Source organism: Gobio gobio, assembly GCF_949357685.1.
Source record: "Gobio gobio genome assembly, chromosome: 7".
NCBI classification, from domain to species: domain Eukaryota; kingdom Metazoa; phylum Chordata; class Actinopteri; order Cypriniformes; family Gobionidae; genus Gobio; species Gobio gobio.
In genome coordinates, this window is record NC_137103.1 from 43,433,945 (window position 1) to 43,455,504 (window position 21,560).

General features: G+C 38.4%; 1 protein-coding gene across 1 annotated transcript in view; it reads left to right on the forward strand.

Moving 5' to 3' along the window:
• Positions 1-3,963: 3,963 nt before the first annotated feature.
• Positions 3,964-21,560, forward strand: part of cps1 (carbamoyl-phosphate synthase 1, mitochondrial) — a gene marked incomplete at both ends in the record, with an annotated part of 64,287 nt that continues 46,690 nt past the window's right edge. The window contains 21 exons of the mRNA XM_079820713.1: positions 3,964-4,056; positions 4,238-4,347; positions 5,278-5,429; positions 5,563-5,645; positions 5,726-5,782; positions 5,863-5,955; positions 6,035-6,124; positions 6,214-6,342; positions 6,650-6,756; positions 6,940-7,081; positions 7,524-7,601; positions 7,796-7,894; positions 7,991-8,086; positions 9,059-9,248; positions 9,335-9,492; positions 9,643-9,771; positions 10,178-10,322; positions 12,907-13,117; positions 14,498-14,696; positions 14,899-15,075; positions 16,799-16,917. Coding sequence (XP_079676839.1) covers positions 3,964-4,056; positions 4,238-4,347; positions 5,278-5,429; positions 5,563-5,645; positions 5,726-5,782; positions 5,863-5,955; positions 6,035-6,124; positions 6,214-6,342; positions 6,650-6,756; positions 6,940-7,081; positions 7,524-7,601; positions 7,796-7,894; positions 7,991-8,086; positions 9,059-9,248; positions 9,335-9,492; positions 9,643-9,771; positions 10,178-10,322; positions 12,907-13,117; positions 14,498-14,696; positions 14,899-15,075; positions 16,799-16,917 — 2,657 coding nt within the window. The remainder of the gene's footprint in view (positions 4,057-4,237; positions 4,348-5,277; positions 5,430-5,562; positions 5,646-5,725; positions 5,783-5,862; positions 5,956-6,034; positions 6,125-6,213; positions 6,343-6,649; positions 6,757-6,939; positions 7,082-7,523; positions 7,602-7,795; positions 7,895-7,990; positions 8,087-9,058; positions 9,249-9,334; positions 9,493-9,642; positions 9,772-10,177; positions 10,323-12,906; positions 13,118-14,497; positions 14,697-14,898; positions 15,076-16,798; positions 16,918-21,560) is intronic.

Genomic DNA, 21,560 nt, shown 5'->3' on the forward strand with positions numbered 1-21,560 from the left:
GATGACAACTAGAGGGCAGTGCACTGTAAAACAATGGATCAGAGTTTGGCTGGTTATTTTCTACAGTATGCCCCTGCTGGTAGAGGCCGTAACTACACTATTATGGTGTCAAAAAGCTTATTTCTCCACTGATGGCCATTAAAGTATCATAAAACATATACAATAAAAATATTTCCATATATTATAGTACACTCTTTACCAGTTCCCCTTTCTGCCTCAAAGATTTGATCATCCAAAACACAAAAGGTAAGTTTTAAATAAAAGCCTTCTATAATGAAACCCATTGACATATACATACCACTAAATATAACAACAGTATTTACACAAATGAAGACTTCAGATGCAAAAGCCTCTAAGTCCGTCTGACGTTTTTCTTTAAAATAAGCATTCTGGTCAGGATCCTATGTATAGGTTTCTACCTAAGTACCGGTACTTCTGAATGGATTTAGTGGGTTTGAAGTGAAAGTATTTTATGAACGTATACTATATGTGGAGAGCATTCACTCAGTATTGTTATCTCATTTTTGACCTAAGTGGCTTTTAGAGGCTTTTGCATCTGAACTCTTCAAATATAAAAATGTAACCAGAACTAAACTAATACAGAAATTATAAAAGCAAAAACATGTGAACAGGTAATTGAGAGACCCTCATTTCTGACTGAAATGGTATATGGTCTAATTTCCTGGTGTTGTCGCATAAAGTTGGAGCCAGAACCTTTTTGTGTTTCTATACCAGGAAATATAACAATCACTCCTTTAGTTAGGAATTGGACTGGAGTAGGTGAACAGGTAAACCAGCTAAATAAGCACTACAGTGGAGAGCACAAGTATTTGATACACTGCCGATTTTGCAGGTTTGCCCACTTACAAAGCATGTAGAAGTCTGTCATTTTTGTACTCTTCAACTGTGAGAGACGGAATCTACAACAAAAATCCAGAAAATCACATTGTATGATTTTTAAGTAATTAATTAGCATTTTATTGCATGACATAAGTATTTGATACAAAAGAAAAGCAGAACTTAATATTTGGTACAGCAACCTTTGTTTGCAATTACAGAGATCATACATTTCCTGTGGTTCTTGACCAGGTTTGCACACACTGCAGCAGGGATTTTGGCCCACTCCTCCATACAGACCTTCTCCAGATCCTTCAGGTTTCGGGGCTGTCGCTGGGCAATACAGACTTTCAGCTCCCTCCAAAGATTTTCTATTGGGTTCAGGTCTGAAGACTGGCTAGGCCACTCCAGGACCTTGAGATGCTTCTTACGGAGCCACTCCTTAGTTTCCCTGGCTGTGTGTTTCGGGTCGTTGTCATGCTGGAAGACCCAGCCACGACCCATCTTCAATGCTCTTACTGAGGGAAGGAGGTTGTTGGCCAAGATCTCGCAATACATGGCCCCATCTTTTCTCCCCTCAATACGGTGCAGTCGTCCTGTCCCCTTTGCAGAAAAGCATCCCCAAAGAATTATGCTTCCACCTCCATGCTTCACGGTTGGGATGGTGTTCTTGGGGTTGTACTCATCCTTCTTCTTCCTCCAAACACGGCGACCAAAAGTTTCGACCAAAAATCTCTATTTTTGTCTCATCAGACCACTTGACCTTCTCCCATTCTTCCTCTGGATCATCCAGATGGTCATTGGCAAACTTCAGACGGGCCTGGACATGCGCTGGCTTGAGCAGGGGGGCCTTGCGTGCCCTGCAGGATTTTAATCCATGACGGCATAGTGTGTTACTAATGGTTTTCTTTGAGACTATGGTCCCAGCTCTCTTCAGGTCATTGACCAGGTCCTGCCGTGTAGTTCTGGGCTGATCCCTCACCTTCCTAATGATCATTGTTGCCCCACGAGGTGAGATCTTGCATGGTGCCCCAGGCCGAGGGAGATTGACCGTCATCTTGAACTTCTTACATTGTCTAATAATTGCGCCAACAGTTGTTGCCTTCTCACCAAGCTGCTTGCCTATTGTCCTGTAGCCCATCCCAGCCTTGTGCAGGTCTACAATTTTATCCCTGATGTCCTTACACAGCTCTCTGGTCTTGGCCATTGTGGAGAGGTTGGAGTCTGTTTGATTGAGTGTGTGGGCAGGTGTCTTTTATACAGGTAACAAGTTCAAACAGGAGGGTTTCTTAAAGACTAACAGGTCTGTGAGAGCCGGAATTCTTACTGGTTGGTAGGTGATCAAATACTTATGTCATGCAATAAAATGCAAATTAATTATTTAAAAATCATACAATGTGATTTTCTGGATTTTTTTTGTTTCTTGGATGTTTTAGATTCCGTCTCTAGAGTACTTTGATAAAAATGACAGACCTCTATATGCTTTGTAAATTGGAAAACCTGCAAAATTGGCAGTGTATCAAATACTTGTCCTCCCCTGTATACAGTATATGTGCAGTACTCTGTATATGGTATCTGTGAATTCAGGTTGATTAGGATACTTTTTGCCATTGAGATGACTGGGAAAAAGTGTCCCAGTCAACCTGAATTCACCCTAATATTCTTAATAAAAGTTTTAAAGAGTTTATAATTGAGATAAATGATATACATAAACTATAATAATAAAAAAAATCTAACAAAATGTTGATGAGACCAGTTTCACTGTATAACAGAATGTGCTACACATCAGTTACACAGAGTACCATGTTCGCGGTCAAGTTGACACTGCTTACAACCTGCCACAGTTGATGTTTGATGTATATTGTTCCTATCTGAAGACTTTGTCTTTGCTGAATGGTGCCCCACATTATGTGCTGTTTCTGACAGACTGCTGAATCCACCAGAGTGGTGGCCTTGGAACTGAGCCCTCCCAGCATGCTCAGCAAAGTCCTGCACCAGCATTAATCCCCTGATAGGGGCTCTCGCTATTGTCAGAAGGAGAGGAAAAGGGCAGGGATTTGCTCACCGTAGCAAACTGTGGATCTGGGTTGCAAATGTGAATGCATGGTTAGGAAGTGCTGTATTTCATCAGAAGTCTGTGTGCTTCTCCTTTAGTAGGCATATTAGAGCTTCCTTTGAAAAATCCTAAATACAACATGATATTTGCTTTAGCCTATGCCCTGTGGTCTGGCATGTAGACTGATGAAAGGTTTTGCATTTTTGGAATTATATGTACATTTAAAAAAAAAAAAAAAAAAAATCACTGATGCCTTTTTTTGCCACATTTGCCCCAACCCCACTTACACAATATGGTTGATGTATTACTCAAATTGGAGCACTTAACTGATTTATACACATATGTTATTCTTCTCCAAAAGAATGGTTGGTGATATGTGAAGTTTAATAGTTTTACTATAAATAAAGTGGAGGTTGCCACAATGAATCTGCATTTACTTTTCATCTTTGTAATTATCTGATATTTTAGTTTTATACATAATTTTAAAATAACAGATTTATTAATAGTTTGCATTAGCTTTTGTGTATTTTATATTATATTCTGTTTTTTATTTTAGTTTAAATTTAATAATTTGTTCTCTTTTGTCAAGTTAATTCGTTTTAAAATATTTTCCATGTAATATATTTATATTTCATTTGAACTTTATTTCAGGGAAAATTGTTTTTTTTTTTTTTAATAATTTTAGTTTTAGTTACCTATAAAAACTGCAGTTTTTGTATTATAATATATTGTTAAATATAGCATCAAAGTAGAAGTGTATGGTCATGTGTTATTTTTGACACGCAGTTCTAGAAATGATTTACAATTTTGAATAGCATATAATGGCAACAGTTATTCAATAATCACCATCGAAGTCAAACTGACCAATCAGAGCACAGCGCGTTGAGGAAGCGATGAGATGATCTCGTGCTCCCCTCTCCATCTCCAACTTTACACAGCGGCAGCAGGTGAACGGAGGGCGCTGTGTTCACCGGTGCATGGAAATATTTTAAACCCTCTTCGAGTTGATATTCACACATAGTTTGAAAAGAGCGCATACAGTAAAGGAGAAAAACACTTCTGGGCAGAATATGTCAAAAATCTTAACAGTCTGTGGAGTTGCCAAATCACTGAGGCTGGGATGGAGCAACTGGAGAACATCAACGAGGTTGCTCAGCTTTAAGGTGTGTTAACTTTCAGTTAATTGGTTGAGCACATTCATTTACATTATATGAAAAAGCTTTGGTGAAAATTGAACTGTGACATATGACAGTCACAATCTAGCCTCACATTTTGCTTCACTCTGCACCTGATGAATTCCTTGCCACTGACACATTTGTTGCCTAAATGTAGTCTAATGTCCAGGCTCAGACTGCACACCTGGTGCTTGAAGATGGGACCAAGATGAAGGGATACTCCTTTGGCCATGATCACTCGGCAGCTGGAGAGCTGGTCTTCAACACAGGACTAGTTGGGTAAGAAGGGACTAGTTGTGGAAGGTGCAAAAAACACAACAACTTTACATATAAGCAATAAGTGGCAACACTGTAATCAACTATTCTGTAACTCAAGACTAAATGTGTTAGCTTAGCTGTAACTCCTAAAGATTTCAAGTACTTTAGCCTATTCAGTCTACCAACCACTTGCAACCACATAAATTTCAAACTTGAAATCTTTATTCTTTGTCAAGTCAGTATTCACAGTTACTTTGTCATGTCAATATACAGAGGTTACTGTCATATATTAGCTCATATAGGTCACCATGGAATCAAAATGGTCAATTACTGTATTTTTAGAGTATATTATTGCAGTTTTTATTACAAATGATTTATCTATGCACAAATTGCACATCACAATTTTTTTTTATTCATGTGCCCTCGCAATCTTAAAATAACTTCTCTCTCTTGAAGAGTTTTTCGGTATGTGGGACAACCTGTCGCTCACAAGAGATTGCATATTGCAATAGCAAACCACAATGATTCTGCTTACATTTTTTTCACTTGAATATATATCAAAATAGGGAAGAAAAGACTCTAGCAAGTTTAGTTTGATGCTGACTTTAAGCATTATCTTAAAGGGATAGTGCACCCAAAAATCATTTACTCACCCTCAAGTTGTTCCAAACCTGTATGAGTTTCTTCTGCTGAAAAGAAGATATTTCGAAGAATGTTTGTAACCAAGCAGATAGAGCAACCATAGAATACCATAATAGGGAAAAAATACTATGGTAGTCAGTGGTTGCTCTCTCTGTTTTGTTACAAACATTCTTCAAAATATCTTATATTGTGTTCAGCAGAACAAAGAAACTCATACAGGTTTGGAACAACTTGAGGGTGAGTAAATGATGACAGAATTTTCATTTTTGGGTGAACTATCCCTTTAAAGTTGATCTATCATCTCTCCAGCTATCCCGAAGCTCTGACAGACCCCAGTTACAGAGGGCAGATCCTGACCCTCACCTACCCCATTGTGGGAAACTATGGTGTTCCCAACACACAGGAGCTGGATGAGCTGGGATTGAAGAAAAATGTGGAGTCTGATCGCATTCAGGTGAGCGGTGCAGCCCTCACATTACTAGCAACGCTAAGATCATAAGTCACTTTTGGATAAAATTGTCTAAAATATTTATTCAACCCTTATCTGCAGTCATGATTGTTTGTTTCCATATATTTGTTGCTGGAAGGTGTCAGGATTGCTGGTTCAGGACTACAGTCCTGAGTACAGTCACTGGAACGCTGTAAAATCACTGGCACAGTGGCTTCAAGAGGAGAAGGTGTGTCTCCATATATTCTACTTCTACTTACTAATATTCTTACTTCTACAGTATTTAATGCATTATTTTTTTATTTGCAGGTGCCGGCACTTTTTGGGATAGATACCAGGATGCTGACAAAGATCATTAGAGATAAGGTCAGCATTTACGCAACTTTGAAGTATGCACAGTTTGTCCTAAATACATTCTGAAGGTTCCTATTTTTTCCTCTAATAAGGGTACTGTTTTGGGGAAAATTGAATTTGATGGTCAGCCAGTGGAGATCACAGACCCTAACCAACGAAATCTAGTGGCTGAGGTCTCTACCAAGGTAAACACTAACCAGCATACTTGATCAAATTTCTGTCACTGCATTTTCAGCGAGTGACCCTGTCTCTTCCTGTTTTAAGGATATTCTAGTGTTTGGGAAAGGTAACCCAATCAAAGTGGTTGCTGTTGACTGTGGAATCAAGCACAACATTATAAGACTACTTGTCAAGGTAGGGGATTTTGGCTGTGGTCTTCTCCTGTGAAAGCAATAGACATTATAACTAACCATATTTCTAATATTTTCATTTTTATATCCTAGCATGGAGCAGAGGTGCATTTAGTGCCGTGGGATCAAGACCTGATGAGTTTGGAGTATGACGGTCTCTTCATTTCCAATGGCCCAGGAGATCCTTCACTGGCTAAGACCTTGATTCAAAATGTTCGCAAGGTATGATAGACAATATTTTCATCGTTTTGAACAATTCATTTGAAATCATTCATCTAAAACAACTTTTTCCACTGACATCCGTTAGACTACACTGGTAACCAAGTCAAATTTTTTGACTTTTTCTTGGAAATATGTTACATTACAGAAGTAAAGTAGGCTGTGAACAGCAGTTGACGTTGACTATTCACATTAGAAACCAAGTGAATCAAATGATTAAATTCAGCTACGTAAACTAATATGGGAAATTGAAAATGAATAAATTGTCACACTATGCTTATTTTTTATCCCGCCATCATAATGATTTCAGGTGCTGGAAAGTGACCGTCTTCAGCCAATGTTTGGTATTTGTATGGGGAATCAAATCACAGCTCTGGCAGCTGGTGCACAGTCTTATAAACTTATCATGGGAAACAGGTACAATTATTAATATTATTATCTGCATAGACCCTCATTTACTGATTTTATGTCAAATTTGATTTCATGTGGGTCTGGAAATGGAATACAAGGCAAACATATTATGGCAGAAGAAGAGAAAGCATAACTTTTGTCATTTGCACTCTTTAGACTAATTAAAAATACTTTGTTCTTTTACTACAGAGGCCAAAACCAGCCAGTTGTGAACTTGATGACGGGCCAAGCTTTCATCACTGCTCAGAATCATGGGTATGGCATAGACAGCGAGTCTCTTCCTCCAGGCTGGAGTCCTCTCTTCATCAATGCAAATGATGGAACCAATGAGGTCTGTTTCGCTTGATTTAACCTAAAAAGGATGCTTCACCCAAAACAATTTAAATTCTGTCATCATTTCATCACCCTTATGCCATTCCAAACCTGTTCAACCTTCTCCCTTCCATGGAGCACAAGCAAAAATGAGAATTTTTCTATATAATGAAAGTAGTGGGGAGTCTCTCTGTCAAACTCAAAAACTTTGTCATTGTTGGGTGAACTATCACTTCAACTGTGACTGACTGTCGAAAAATTAATTAAAAGTGCCCGGAAGGTTTTTTAGTAATGAATTCCGCTTCTGTGGTTGACATTGGTTTGATTACTATGGCCTCGGTCTTTATTGATAATTAACTCTTAGGCTGTTTAGAAAATCTTCATATTTGTAAAAACCTTTTGTTTGCTTTTAGAGGAATCTAGGTTAACGTCGAACACTGTTTTCTCGTCTACTCTTCCAGGGCATTATGCATAATACCAAGCCAGTGTTCACAGCGCAGTTTCACCCTGAGGCCAAGGGAGGACCCACAGACACAGAGGTACCGCAGCACTGTCAGAGGATTGTGAAGAGTCTGATCTTTTTGTTTTTCATGGCTGAATGTCCTCTCTTGATCATGTTGTGTTGAATCCTCCATAGGGATTCATACATGACTGCCCTACACAGCGGGGTGCTGATTATTTCATTAAAAACCAGCCAGTGTACTTGAGCACTTTCTTTAATTATCTTTTATAGTTCCTGTTTGATGCTTTCATCTCACTGATAAGGAAGGGGAAGGAGGGGAGCATCGCATCTGTGATGCCTAAGAAACCTGCTGTGCCTCCGAGAATCCAGGTGGGGGAGACAAACTACATAAGTTGGAAGTCCTCTCTGCTGGCACTTTGTGTTGAGTACAGAGACAGACTTGTTTGCTGTTCTTGTTTTAACCAGGTATCCAAAGTTCTGGTGCTGGGGTCTGGAGGCCTGTCTATTGGTCAGGCTGGAGAGTTTGACTACTCAGGATCCCAGGCAGTCAAAGCAATGAAGGTGAGCTGTTTTGTTTATATTTGTACCTTTTTGCAGTAACCTAGTTCAGTCCTTCTCAAACCTTTCAGGCCAAATACCAAGTCAGACCATCCAAGTACCATCATTTCACAGCCATGCGGCCCTTATTTTTTTAAGCATTTATGAAAGCAAATAGAGTCTTTTTGAGCGCTTCTTGTTTAGGCCTTAGAATACATTTCTGAAGGTTCAAGATTGTATATTTAACTTAGTGCTAGTTTGTTGTCGGTGGACTAGACATATGTGTTGTTCAGCAGCCAAAATGTTTTGTGGTAAATATGGCTGGTAAAGCTAGTTGGGACATTAGCATGCCATCATCCAAAATGGCAATCTTGATGGCTGTTAGTAACACATAATGCTTTTTGTTTTGATGAATACCAATTTAAGATCTAAGAATTTAAAAATCTCATATTTTGCAAATAATATTTGTCTTGCTTTTTTCCTCTTTTTTTGTTTGTCTTTTTTTTATTTGTTAGTGTTATTTTAGTATTTATACTATTTATATACTATTTTATTTTAGCTTTTAGTAATATTTTTAAGGAATTTTGTTTTATATTTTTTTCAGTTTTTATTTATATAGTTTTTAGTTTCAGTTCGTATAATTTTGTGCTTTTTAGTTTCAGTTTGAGTAATGTGCTTTTGTCATTTTTATTAGATTTTTTAATAGTTATATTTAGCTTTAATTTATTATTATTACAAAAAAATTCAACTTCAACTTAAAATTATTTCACTTAGATGCCAAGGCAACATTTTTGTTTGTTTTTAATTTGATATTTTTATATTTTAAATCATATTTCATTTCAATTACCGAAAATTATTTTTAATCATTTTAGTTTTAGCACATTTAGTATTTGTGTGTATAGGATTATTATTATTAAAATTTAATTCTATATATTTTTTAAAGAGTTCTACATTTCCAGAGTCAGTACAGGTGTTCTTTCTTGTTTCTGTCTACAGGAGGAAAACCTGCAAACAGTGCTGATTAACCCCAACATTGCCTCTGTACAAACTAACGAGGTTGGCACCAAGCAGGCGGACTCTGTGTACTTCCTGCCCGTCACTTCTGAGTTTGTGACGGAGGTGATCAGAGTAGAGCGACCTGATGGCATCCTGCTCTCCATGGGAGGACAGACGGCTCTTAACTGTGGTGAGCATTCAGCATCACACTTTACTAAACTTAATAGGACTGAAAGATTGATTGATGGTACATTATGTTCCTGTCCATGATCCCAGGGGTGGAGCTCTTTCAGAGTGGTGTCCTGCAGAAGTATGGAGTGCAGGTTTTGGGCACACCCGTGGAGTCCATCATGGCCACTGAGGACCGGCAACTCTTTTCAGATAAACTAATGGAGATCAACGAAAAGATTGCTCCCAGTATTGCTGTTAAAACGGTGAGATGCAAAATGTGGTACTGCTCAGAGTTGTGATGCCGTCTTATTTGAGCTTTCAGAGAAACATTTAAATGTAAATGCTACTTTTGCTTTCTGTTTGAAAAGATATTTGTCTGTGATTATGTACTGGTGATCCTTTTTGTCTGGAAGGTGGCAGATTCCCTGAAGGCAGCAGAGGAGATTGGCTACCCTGTCATGCTGCGATCAGCTTATGCCCTGGGTGGCCTTGGTTCAGGACTGTGTGCTAATAGAGAGAAGCTAGAGGACACCGCTCGCAAGGTAATACACTGTAAAACATCACACAACATGATGTTAATTATTTCTATTAATGCTGAATCTCTGAATTTAAATATTGTCTGTTTTATGATCAATTATAGTTCAAAAATAACATAAACTATTACATATGTTTTTGTCTGCAGTGGGATTTCTGTCGGATCCAGTACAGTTTTTATATGCTTCATCCATCAATAAACTTACATCTTTGCAGCTTAGGGTCTCAATAAATGTTTTTTTTTCACTGGGTATGAAGTTGAGTTTTGACAGTTATAGTATGTGTTCATAGTACAATCTTTTATCTGAAAAGATCAAGGACATTTTGATTCCTCTTGATATGGTCGCTTTCTAGTTGGTTTGGCATGATGAAAGTGGGTTAAGTCTGTTCACTCTTCACTCTGTTCTGTTACAGGCCCTGGCCATGAGCAGGCAGATCCTGGTGGAAAAGTCCCTGCTGGGTTGGAAGGAAGTGGAATATGAGGTGGTGAGGGATGTTGCTGATAACTGTGTCACTGTCTGCAATATGGAGAACTTTGACCCTCTGGGCATCCACACAGGTATGATACTCTATGTAGAATAATCTTGCATATGTTTACTTTTTTAATTTATATATTTTAAGTATGTATTGTAAAGCTGCAGTCTGTAACTTTTTTTGGTTAAAAATGATCCAAAATAAATTTGAGCAAGTACACAACCAGCCAGTGTTCAAAACGATCTCCTTACCTTAGCTCGATTCACAACGGTAAGCTTGTAATAATGTTACAATTTGAGTGTTACTGGTAGCTTTCTGTGTGAAATACGAGCTTCCATCGTTCGTCTTTGCATCATTACATCACGTCTGTATACATAATGGAGTTAGTAGGCTTTACTTTATCGCGTGTGTGGATGCTGCAGGTGGCGGATCATTTGTGGCTTCTTCTTACAGCAGCTGGAATGTAATTAAACTTGTAATGTTTGATGGTTATGATGCTTGTAATCCAGAACGTTCAAAACGAATATCATTGTTGGCAACAGGTGCGTTGATAAACAACCCACACATACACCTCGAAACATTAGATTCTTCCGCGCTGAGGAGCCATGCCGGTGCACAGCCCATGTAAAGAAGATAACTGCAAATAACTATTTCAGGGTTCAAACAGAGATGGCGACAAGGCGGTTACGGACTGAAGCTTTAAATAATGTGTGTGTGTTAAAGGGTTAGTTCACCCAAACATTTAAATTCTGTCAGTAATTACTCATCCTCATGTCGTTCCAAACATTTAAAATCTTCGTTAATCTTCAGAACACGAATGAATTTAGATATTTTTGATGAAATCCGAGAGCTCTCTGACCCCTTCATAGACAGCAATTTAATTACCACTTTCAAGTCCCAGAAAGGTATTAAAGACATCGTTGAAATAGTCAATGTGACTCCAGTGATTCAACCTTAATTTTATGAAGCGAAGAGAATACTTTTTGTGCACAAAACAAACAAAAATTACGCTGTTGACGTAGTGTAAACGGTGCAAATGCTTCCAGAACACAGGCTTACCATTGGCCGACGCTGTTCACGTGAGCGCCACGACGCATGACTGCCATAGAACTAGGAAAAACTGCACTGTTTAAACTACATCCACAGCGAGTCTGACACAGAGAGTCTGACACAAACTAGAAGGAATTGTTGAATAAAGTTGTTATTTTTGTTTGTTTTTGCGCACAAAAAGTATTCTCTAAAATTAAGGTTGAGCCACTGGAGGCACATGGACTATTTTAAAGCTACACTATGTAACTTTTCCGTCCACTAGAGGTCGCCTGTTCAAAACAAAGGCGTAGTTTGATGACGGTACGTTTGAGCGCAGATTCTCGGGACATGTGGTCTTCACCTCACAGCCGGTGGGAAACAGTCAGGATAGGACTCGGGCAGAAATCATGTTCATGGATGCGATTATTAACATTACTGTAGTCTGAAGCAGAGCAGGACCGAGTGTTGTGGAGCTGAGCAAGGCCGCAGGAGCGATTGAAGAGCGGGACTGTTATTATGGCATAGTCGCTGGCGGGACTTTTATTATGACACGGTTGCCGGCGCCACTTCCTCTTTTCCAGTCATGAGTATATGAGGTAACGCAGCTCTGTTTATCGTATTAGATATATCTGAGTGTGTTGAAGAGGAAGTTATGACGTTCGCTCGGCAGCTGCTATGACACTTGTTCACAATGCAGTGAGAGTAAAGTGTTTCACTGAATAAAACCGGAAACCGAGGGTGATGTAGATATGACGCAATCGACAGGCGACTCCCTCACACGCATAGCTCACACGTCCCGGTTCCTTGGTTAAAATAGCAATTTTCTCACGATTTACAAATAGTTGAAAACATTTGGGATATTCTAAGTATTCAACTGAACAAAATATATAACACTGGCCTAGTGGTTTCTGGATATTTTACTGCAAAAATCCTACATAGTTCACCTTTAAGAATGTCTTTACTACCTTTCTGGGCTTTGAAAGTGTTAATTAATCAGATTTCATCAAAAATATTTGTGTTCCAAAGATGAACGAAGGTCTTACTTGTTTGGAACGACGTGAGGGTGAGTAATTAATGACAGAATTTTCATTTCTGGGTAAACTAACCCTTTAATAGGATATTTAGTATATAGGACTATAGGATATATAGTTATAAGTTATAGTGTACGCTTTCAAATTGGTCAAACGCCCATGATATTCATAATTAGAAAATGTACAAAATATGTAAATAATTTTTTCCCCCTTGATCAATATTTTCAAAATGTTTTTAAACGCATTGTTCAAGACTTGCATATATTCTGGGTGTGAGGAAAATATTGTATTACTTTTTACCTCAATGGTTGCACTACTTGACATGTTTAGAGTCATTAAATGAAAACTGTTTTTGAGAATGCAAATGGTTTCTTAAAAAAATAAGATTACATTTTTAATAACTTGGTAGTTACATGCATGTTAAACTGTTTTTCAAAAGACTCCTCTTCATAATCTTGTACATACTTGTTCGTCATTGACCCCTGTATACACATCCATATTCATTCATCCATAAACCATAAAGCCATGGGAATTTAAACACCAGTCACATCATACGCAATTTAAATCCTCAAACGCTTTAGTTAATAGCCCTCTCTGGTCATTTCAAAGGTGACTCCATTGTGGTTGCACCCAGCCAGACTCTGTCCAATGAGGAGTACCACATGCTGAGAGAAACCGCTATTAAGGTGGTGCGTCATCTTGGCATTGTGGGAGAATGTAATATCCAGTATGCCCTGCATCCGTCCTCTCTGGAGTACTGTATCATTGAGGTGAATGCCCGCCTCTCTAGAAGCTCTGCACTGGCGTCCAAAGCTACAGGGTGAGATCTGCACACCACAGTATTATTTAATAATACAGCTGTATTTTTAAAGTGTGTAAACATGAATGCAAGTATTATGGGTAGCCACAGTTATTAACTGTATGTCTTTAGGTACCTCACTGTGTTGTATTTGAGTTCATTTAATACTCTATGGTACAGATTTAAGAGTGTAAATTGCTTTGGCTTGGTTCAAGTTTTACCTGCGAAACAGACGTTTCCCTGTGATCAACTGAAGGTGTCAGTTTCACACTGTCTTTGGTTTTGAGTTTTTTTGTCACCAAAATATTGAGAACTGACTGCAGCCAAAGTCCTGTATATGTTGAGAGCCAGACTCTAAAAAACACCCACCCACCACTCTGTCTGTTCGGTGTGAAATGAATCTATATCCTTTGAAAGAACAGAACAGAACAGATTTTGTTGTCTTATAAAAAGATTAGTGTGAAGAGGCAAAAATAGTTTTAATACCTTGTGGGGCAATTATTAATATTTTTTTTGAAAAATCATTATGGAGGGATTTCTGGAAAGCATTGTTATTTAAATTGTGCTAAGGGCTAGGTTTATTATTTTTTTTTTCTATATCCCAATAGGAAAAAATAAGTCATTTTAAAAGTATCAACTTTCTCAGATGTTTCTCCTTAAATTAAAGGGTGAAATACGAATAGGCACAAATGAGATAATGGTTATATATCACAGCTTAGATAGTTTGATCTTTGGCAGTTTTGCTGTCAAATCTGAACACGGTTTGGGACACTTTTGAGATCTTTTTAAAAAAAATTCTAGAGGAGACACAATTGACCGTTCACAAAGACCCGCCCCTTTTATTTACTGTTGCTATGTCCGACAAGCTGTGCTCTCACACCGCACATCATGTTCTCACGCAGTGAAAAAAACATTGCAGAGCAAAGAGGATACTGACAACGCACCGACAGACAGGACAGAGCAGGTTACTTTTAATATCAAACAAAGTCTCAATTCTAAAAATGTGTCATTTTTTAAAAAAGAATTCTAAACACTAATACCGTTTTGTGACTCTTTAATGTGTGGTGACAGGTCGCTGTAGCGCCTCAGTTAAAGCTGCTCGTGAACCAATCATCTCTTCCTTCAAGTTAATTTATAGTATGAAATAAACATGAATGAACTTCAGAAGGAATTTTGTTTCAACTGTGGAAAGACGTGAGTAACGTTACACCGTTTTTCAAGTTCAAGTCCACCAACGTTAATCTACAAACTCTCTTGACAAAAACGGCGGATTCGGCGGATTATGATTGGTCAGATCGCCTGTCAATCAAACTCTAGGCAAAGGGTGAATTTGCTCTCTGCAAAATTGAATTGCTGTTTAGAAGAAACAATTGAGATTTAACATTGTCCCATTCTCATTAGGTACCCACTAGCATTTGTAGCTGCTAAACTAGCACTGGGCATTCCTCTGCCGGACATAAAGAACGCAGTGTCGGAGAAGACCACGGCCTGTTTTGAGCCCAGTTTGGATTACATTGTCACCAAAATACCTCGCTGGGATCTGGACCGCTTTCAAGGGATGTCTCGGGAGATCGGCAGTGCCATGAAGAGTGTTGGAGAGGTGCGGCAGTTGCCATGGCAATCGAAACCTGCTGCTTTCTAGCACAGATTAACACTTATCCAGGACCGAATTAGGATTTTGATTCTTTATGGCCAATTTCGTTAAAGTCTGTATCACAGTTAATTCAGTGCTGTTGATTTACAGAAATAGGCAAAAACAAAAGCTTTTGTCTCCATTCTTTCCATATTTCCTCCTCTCACAGGTAATGGCAGTTGGCCGAACCTTCGAGGAGAGCATCCAGAAGGCATTGCGAATGTGCCACCCCTCAGTGGATGGCTTTGTACCATGTCTTCCGCTGAAAAGAGCCTGGGCAGAGCAGCGCGACCTGCAGCGAGAGCTTTCCATGCCTTCAAGTACTCGCATCTTCTCCCTCGCCCAGGTATGTGACTCAGAGCATAAAGGGATGTGCATTACAGTCTAGAATAGATGATAGATTCTGATTGTGCTCAACTCAATATGATAGCCATGTTTAATTTAGACTCATGATTTATCAATGAGTTTATGAGACAACAATTTTTACATCAGTCCTAAATCTTTGCATCCAGGTTAGACCATTCAGAAGTTTGGGGCCAGTAAGGTTTTATTCAGCAAACAATACATTCAATTGAAAATACAATTTAATACTTTTATAATGTTGCAAAAGATGTATGTCAAATAATTGCTATTCTTTTGAACTTTCTATTAATCGAAGAATCCTGGAAAAATACATCTGTTTTCAACATTGATAATAATACAAAATGTTTCTTGAGCACCAAATTAGAATGATTTCTGAAGGATCATGTGACACTGAAGACGGAAGTAAGGACTGCTGAAAATTCACTTAAATTACATTTTAAAATATAATCAAATATAAAAAGTTATTTTAAATCGTTTTTTTTTTATTTTTTTTTTTTACTGTTTTTTTGTTTGTTGTTATTGATAAAATCAAATCAAATTGCTGAGATGTCCCTCAAAACACAAAATCTTACCAACCCCAAACTTTTGAATGGTTGTATATATTATTTAATAATTTTATAACATTTTATTGTGTCCTGTTTCAGGTAAGATGATGCAGATTCAATTGTATTGTACTTTTGAAACTGATTTAAAAGTTAAATTTAATATATTTATTAGAGTTGATTCTCAAGACAAAGAAAATGGCAAAACTACCTTAGAGAATTGGAATTGTATACATTCTCTGTAAACATTCATGTAAACATGTAAACGTTGGGGTAATTATATATTCCCACAGGATATTTAACTAAACCTTCATTTTAAAGGGTTATTATAAGAATCATTGACTCTGATAGGTCAGTTGCCTCATTATGTGGTCAAATATGTTTGTTTGATGACCATTAAAGTGTGTAATTGACCCATTGTCGCTGGCCACCAATTTCCTAGTTTCTAATTGCTCTCAGCAATCTCTTTCCTCTCCTTTTCCTGTTTCAGTTCAAATCTGTTTATCTGCTTGCCTTGTAAGTTGGTGTGCAGTATTAGGGTTATGAAGTACTGTACAGTTACTGTAGCAAGCTGGTCATTATTGCAAAATTACCCCTTTAAGATGATACAAGACAGCTCTGTATCAACTGGACATTCATTAAACATTTAAATTACCTGTCTGCCTAAAGAGAAAACAACCTACTTCTCATAAAAAAAACCTGTCATGTGAGTGTCAAATGAACGCATTGATGCTGGCAGATTTATTAAGGAATAATAGGCCAAATCCTGTCAAGACATGAGACATCAATAACTCTCAAGGTTGGTCTCGCTTTTGTGGCACTAGAGTTTGATGTTAGTCTCCAGGCACATAATTTCATTCAGAGCAGGTTGTGCCTCCTATTAAGCAGACAGGCTATTAAGTGCTGTGTCCTGATTGGCTAGGAGCCCCGTCCCCTCACAGCGCTACAGCAACAGCAAGTTACAGCTCATTGGGCTCTGCTCTGTATTCAAGGGACACTGCAGCCTAACAGCCAACAATCAAGAGCCATTATTTCTCATTTAACAATGACCCAACAATTTCTTGTAGATTGCCATCATTTATTAGAAAAGCCTGTTTATGTTCATGGCATTTATAGTATTGTCTGCTGATTTTAGGCATTGTGTTGATTGTTTTATTTCTAAAGGCCTTGCACAGTGGTGTGACCGTGGATCAGATCCATGACCTCACTGCCATAGACAAATGGTTCCTGCACAAATTGAGGCACATCACTGAGATGGAGCAGCGCCTGGGTCAGAATAACAGGTGAGAAAGGTTAACAGTCACATTCGGACGCTCATAACTGATATTAACAGACAGAAATCAACCAAGCACACTTAAAATAAACATAAAATAAGCAAATTTATAAAGTAGTATGTATGTGTGTATATATATATATATATATATATATATATATATATATATATATAATTAGGGATGCACCGATCCACATTTTTTCACTTCCGATCCGATCCCGATACCTGAATTTGGATATCGGCCGATACCGATACTATTCCGATACCAGAGCTGTGTTTGCTTTAATATTATTATTATTGTTGATTTTATATGATGCTGACATAAACTCCACTCAACAGGCAAGTATGATATGAACATAATAGTGACCCAAATTATCACGGTTATCAATTTATATTTGAAAATCAACAAACGAAAAATAAATCAGGCAGCTCTAAGCACTTTTTTTAAGCTAGATTCTGTGGGATTTCCTTCCTGATGATGGCCGTCGTCAATGGCAACGCATAATGCATAAATCTCTAATATTATATCTGTAAATATATTCTCAAGCAATATTCTCATCAGTGTTCTATCAGCTATGACACATTTAAATCTAGCATATTTTGTGTAAGAGCCCATACAGTATTCTAGTGAAATAAAGCATATATTTTCATATGATTTGACAGTTTATTTGATTAAATATCAAAAATCAAAAAGGTGTGCATCATACCTAACACCTAGATGAACACTTTACAGTCAGTTTTATGACTAAGTCATTCTCTTCAAATGCCATTTAAGTTAGAAACGTGTAGCCTACCAATGTTGTATGTAACTTTAGAGACGGTCCCTAGATTCGCGAACGTCAAGCCAACCTAATGCCAGTCATATAAGATGCGCTGTGGTTCTGCTGTGTTTTGTTTGAAACTATTTTCGGTGCTGAAATATAACAAAAACTGTCAATCACTGTATGATGAATGAATCTCCTGCGTGCATCGCACGTTTATCTCTGCTTTGAGTGTAGATTTCAGCGAGAGTGAGAGCCGCGCGCTCTGAACAAAACTACGCTAATCTGAACGCCTCTGATTGTTATATTCATAAACTCAATATAAACACGTGTGATTGGTTATAATGCGCAACGTGATTATAACAGATGGCTTTTGAGAAGACTATAATAAGTTCTAAGTGGCTGGTGTGAGTGTTACACAGCCGAAATACACACGCAGATGGCGATTGTCAATGTCAAGCCCTGATTATTTTCTCTTAAATGTCACCCTAGTCTTGTCTGCTTTTTTAAATGTTTGATTGCGTTCGTTGTGTTGTACGACGCGAGGAAGCTTCCACCTCTCTGAATTACGGTTTTGCAAACATTGTCTTGCTCTGCGGTGTTTCCAGTGTGAAGTATTTCCACACTGACATGTTGGCTAGCCACAATGCTGATCAATGCTATCCTGCTGCAAACTGCGGAATGGATTTCCTGAGTGGGGCGTGTCTCATAACTCTGTGTCTCACTGAGCCGCGCCTCTGTTCAGGAAATCCATTCCATAGTTTGCAGCCAGCTAGCAGACATGCCGGCGGGTATGGAGTCAAAATAGGGCCACATATATCTGCAAAATAACACAATGTTTTGCAAACAAAAAATATGTTTTGCAACAAAAAAAAAGTTTTGCAAAAAATAATAATAATTTTGCACAAAAATAAATAGAATATTGAGAAAAAAATGCTTTTTTGCAAGTAAAAAAATAATAATTGCAAAAGAAAAAAGTTACCACTGAGAGAAAAAATTAAGTTTAGCAAAGTAAAACTTGCAGCATTGACTTTGCAACACCTTTGCGCCGCTCCTTTAAATCCGCGTTTCCGTCATCCGTGCCTCTGCGGCGCAAGCTTTCCTTTGCGCTTCATTTTTCTTTGCGCCTCGCTTTGTGTCCCTGATTTGACGTGGGGGAGGGGTCAAGAGGTTGGGGTGTGTACATGGGTGTGTACAAGGGACGAAGACGTCCTTCTCGTTACGTCAATCAATACAATCTGACTTAAATTTGGCCACTCGCCCTTGAGGCTGAGCAAATGTGCTGATCTCTCGCTGTCTCAATTAATTTGCCCAATCTCATTCACCTTCTATGCAGAGGATGATCCATCGATGTCTAGCATTCTGGTGTAAGGGTTATAAATACCCATGTTGCATGCATGCAGCTCTCAGCTATGTTAACTAACCAAACTACATCAGGAATCATTTCTTGAATCAGTGTTGGGGTAAAGTGTTACAAGTAGAGCTGTCAATTTAACTCATTAATTAAAAAAAAACACATGATTAAAAAAATGTATGCAATTAATCATGCCCAATATATTCTTGTGTTCAAAGACAGCTAGATGATATGCAGCAGAATGACACACAGAGGTCTCGAGATCATAGACTGTAAAAAAATATGGACGACGCGACTCCATTGACTTCCGCTGACCAAAGTTGAAGCTTTCATATGCCCGCTCACGGCGCTGACATCTTGGGACCGAGTCTGCGCAGTAGCGATCTCGGGACCGGAGTTGCGCAGTAGCGATCTCGGGACCGGAGTTGCGCAGTAGCGATCTCGGGACCGGAGTTGCGCAGTAGCGATCTCGGGACCGGAGTTGCGCAGTAGAGAACAGGAAGTAGAGGCGCGATTATCAAAAGCCCGCCCACACTCTCACAGATGCAGAATAATTAATTATGTTGGTGTGAAATAAACAGTTATGGAAGTGTAGAAATGAAAGCTAAAGCTCCAATCTCCTCACAAAAATCCAGAAAAAAGTCCGTTAGTGCCTCAGTGACAAGTTCACTCAGAGAAGCCGTCAATCTCAGCTGTCAATCATGACGTCACACCCCCGTTTTTATAGCATCAAATAACTCACTAAAACTAAACTTATTTAAAAAACGAACACTTGAAATGAAATTATTGTAATAAAAACTGCCTAAAATGACAGAAACCATCTTTAGGAAACAATTATTTGAAGTGTAATTAAATAGTTTAGTGTGTCTCGCGCCCATTGAAATACATGGAGAGGCGGGGTTTAGGAGCTATACTGGGACCGGCCACCGGGGGGCGATCGAGGCGCGAAAGCTTCAATTTCTGACTGGAGCACTACAGGCTTGCTCGAGATCCATACGGTCTGGGGCTCGCGCTGATGACGTAACGAGGACGCGCCTTCGTCCCTTGTACACACCCATGTACACACCCCAACCTCTTGACCCCTCCCCCACGTCAAATCAGGGACACAAAGCGAGGCGCAAAGAAAAATGAAGCGCAAAGGAAAGCTTGCGCCGCAGAGGCACGGATGACGGAAACGCGGATTTAAAGGAGCGGCGCAAAGGTGTTGCAAAGTCAATGCTGCAAGTTTTACTTTGCTAAACTTTATTTTTTCTCTCAGTGGAACTTTTCTTTTGCAATTATTATTGTTTTACTTACAAAAAAGCATTTTTTTCTCAATATTCAATTTTTTTTTGTGCAAAATTTTTTATTTTTTTGCAAAACTTTTTTTTTGTTGCAAAACATATTTTTTGTTTGCAAAACATTGTGTTATTTTGCAGATATATGTGGCCCTATTTTGACTCCATAGGCGGGAATCACTTTTGGAAAGCGCAGACGTGGCTCATGGGTATCGAATTTCTCCGCAGGTTGGATCGGGAAAATCCGATACGTGAATTAAGCTGGTATCGGTCCCGATACCGATACTGGATCGGATCGGCCCCATCCCTAATATAAATAATATATATATATATAAATTATAAATAGAACTTATTAGTATTAAAGTATAATCTAAAGTATAACCTGTCAAGATCATGTCCTGGTCATTTCACACCAAATCAAAATAAAAAAATATATTATGCATGTTGAAATATGACAATTTAATTATTTTTAGCACCTTTTATTTAATTTTATATTGTGACATTTTATATAACAGCTAAATTAATAACTAGTCGCACAACAAATACAAATTACTGTAATGCAAAAAAAGTTATTCTCATTAGTGTTAATTACTGAAATGATACACTCATCTGATTGAGTGTATAATAAATCTAATCTGATTTATTAGATACAACTTGCTAGTACTGGGTTGGCCTCCAGAACTGCCTTAATTCTTTGTGGCATAGATTCAACAAGGTGCTGGAAACATTCCTCCGAGATTTTGCACATCCTTGATGCAAATCTCCCATTCCACCACATCCCAAAGGTGCTCTATTGGATTGATATCTGGTGACTGAGGCCATTTGAGTAATGAACTCATTGTCATGTTCAAAAAACCAGTTTGAGATGATTTGAGCTTTGTGATATGGCGTTTTATCCTGCTTGAATTAGCCATCAGAAGACTGGTACACTGTGGTCATAAAGGGATGGGCATGGTCAGCAACAACACTCAGGTTGGCTGTGGCATTTAAAAAAAAAATCTGCCATTCTCCTCTGACCTCTGGCATCAACAATGCATTTCCGCCCACAGAACTGCCGCTTACTGGATATTTTCTCTTTTTCAGACCATTCTCTGTAAACCCTAGAGATGGTTCTGTGTAAAAATCCCAGGAGATAAGCAGTTTCTGAAATACTCAGACCAGCCCGTCTGGCACCAACAACCATGGCACGTTCAAAGTCACTTAAACCACCTTTCCCAATCTGAACTTCAGAAGATCATCTTGATCGATCATGTCGACATGC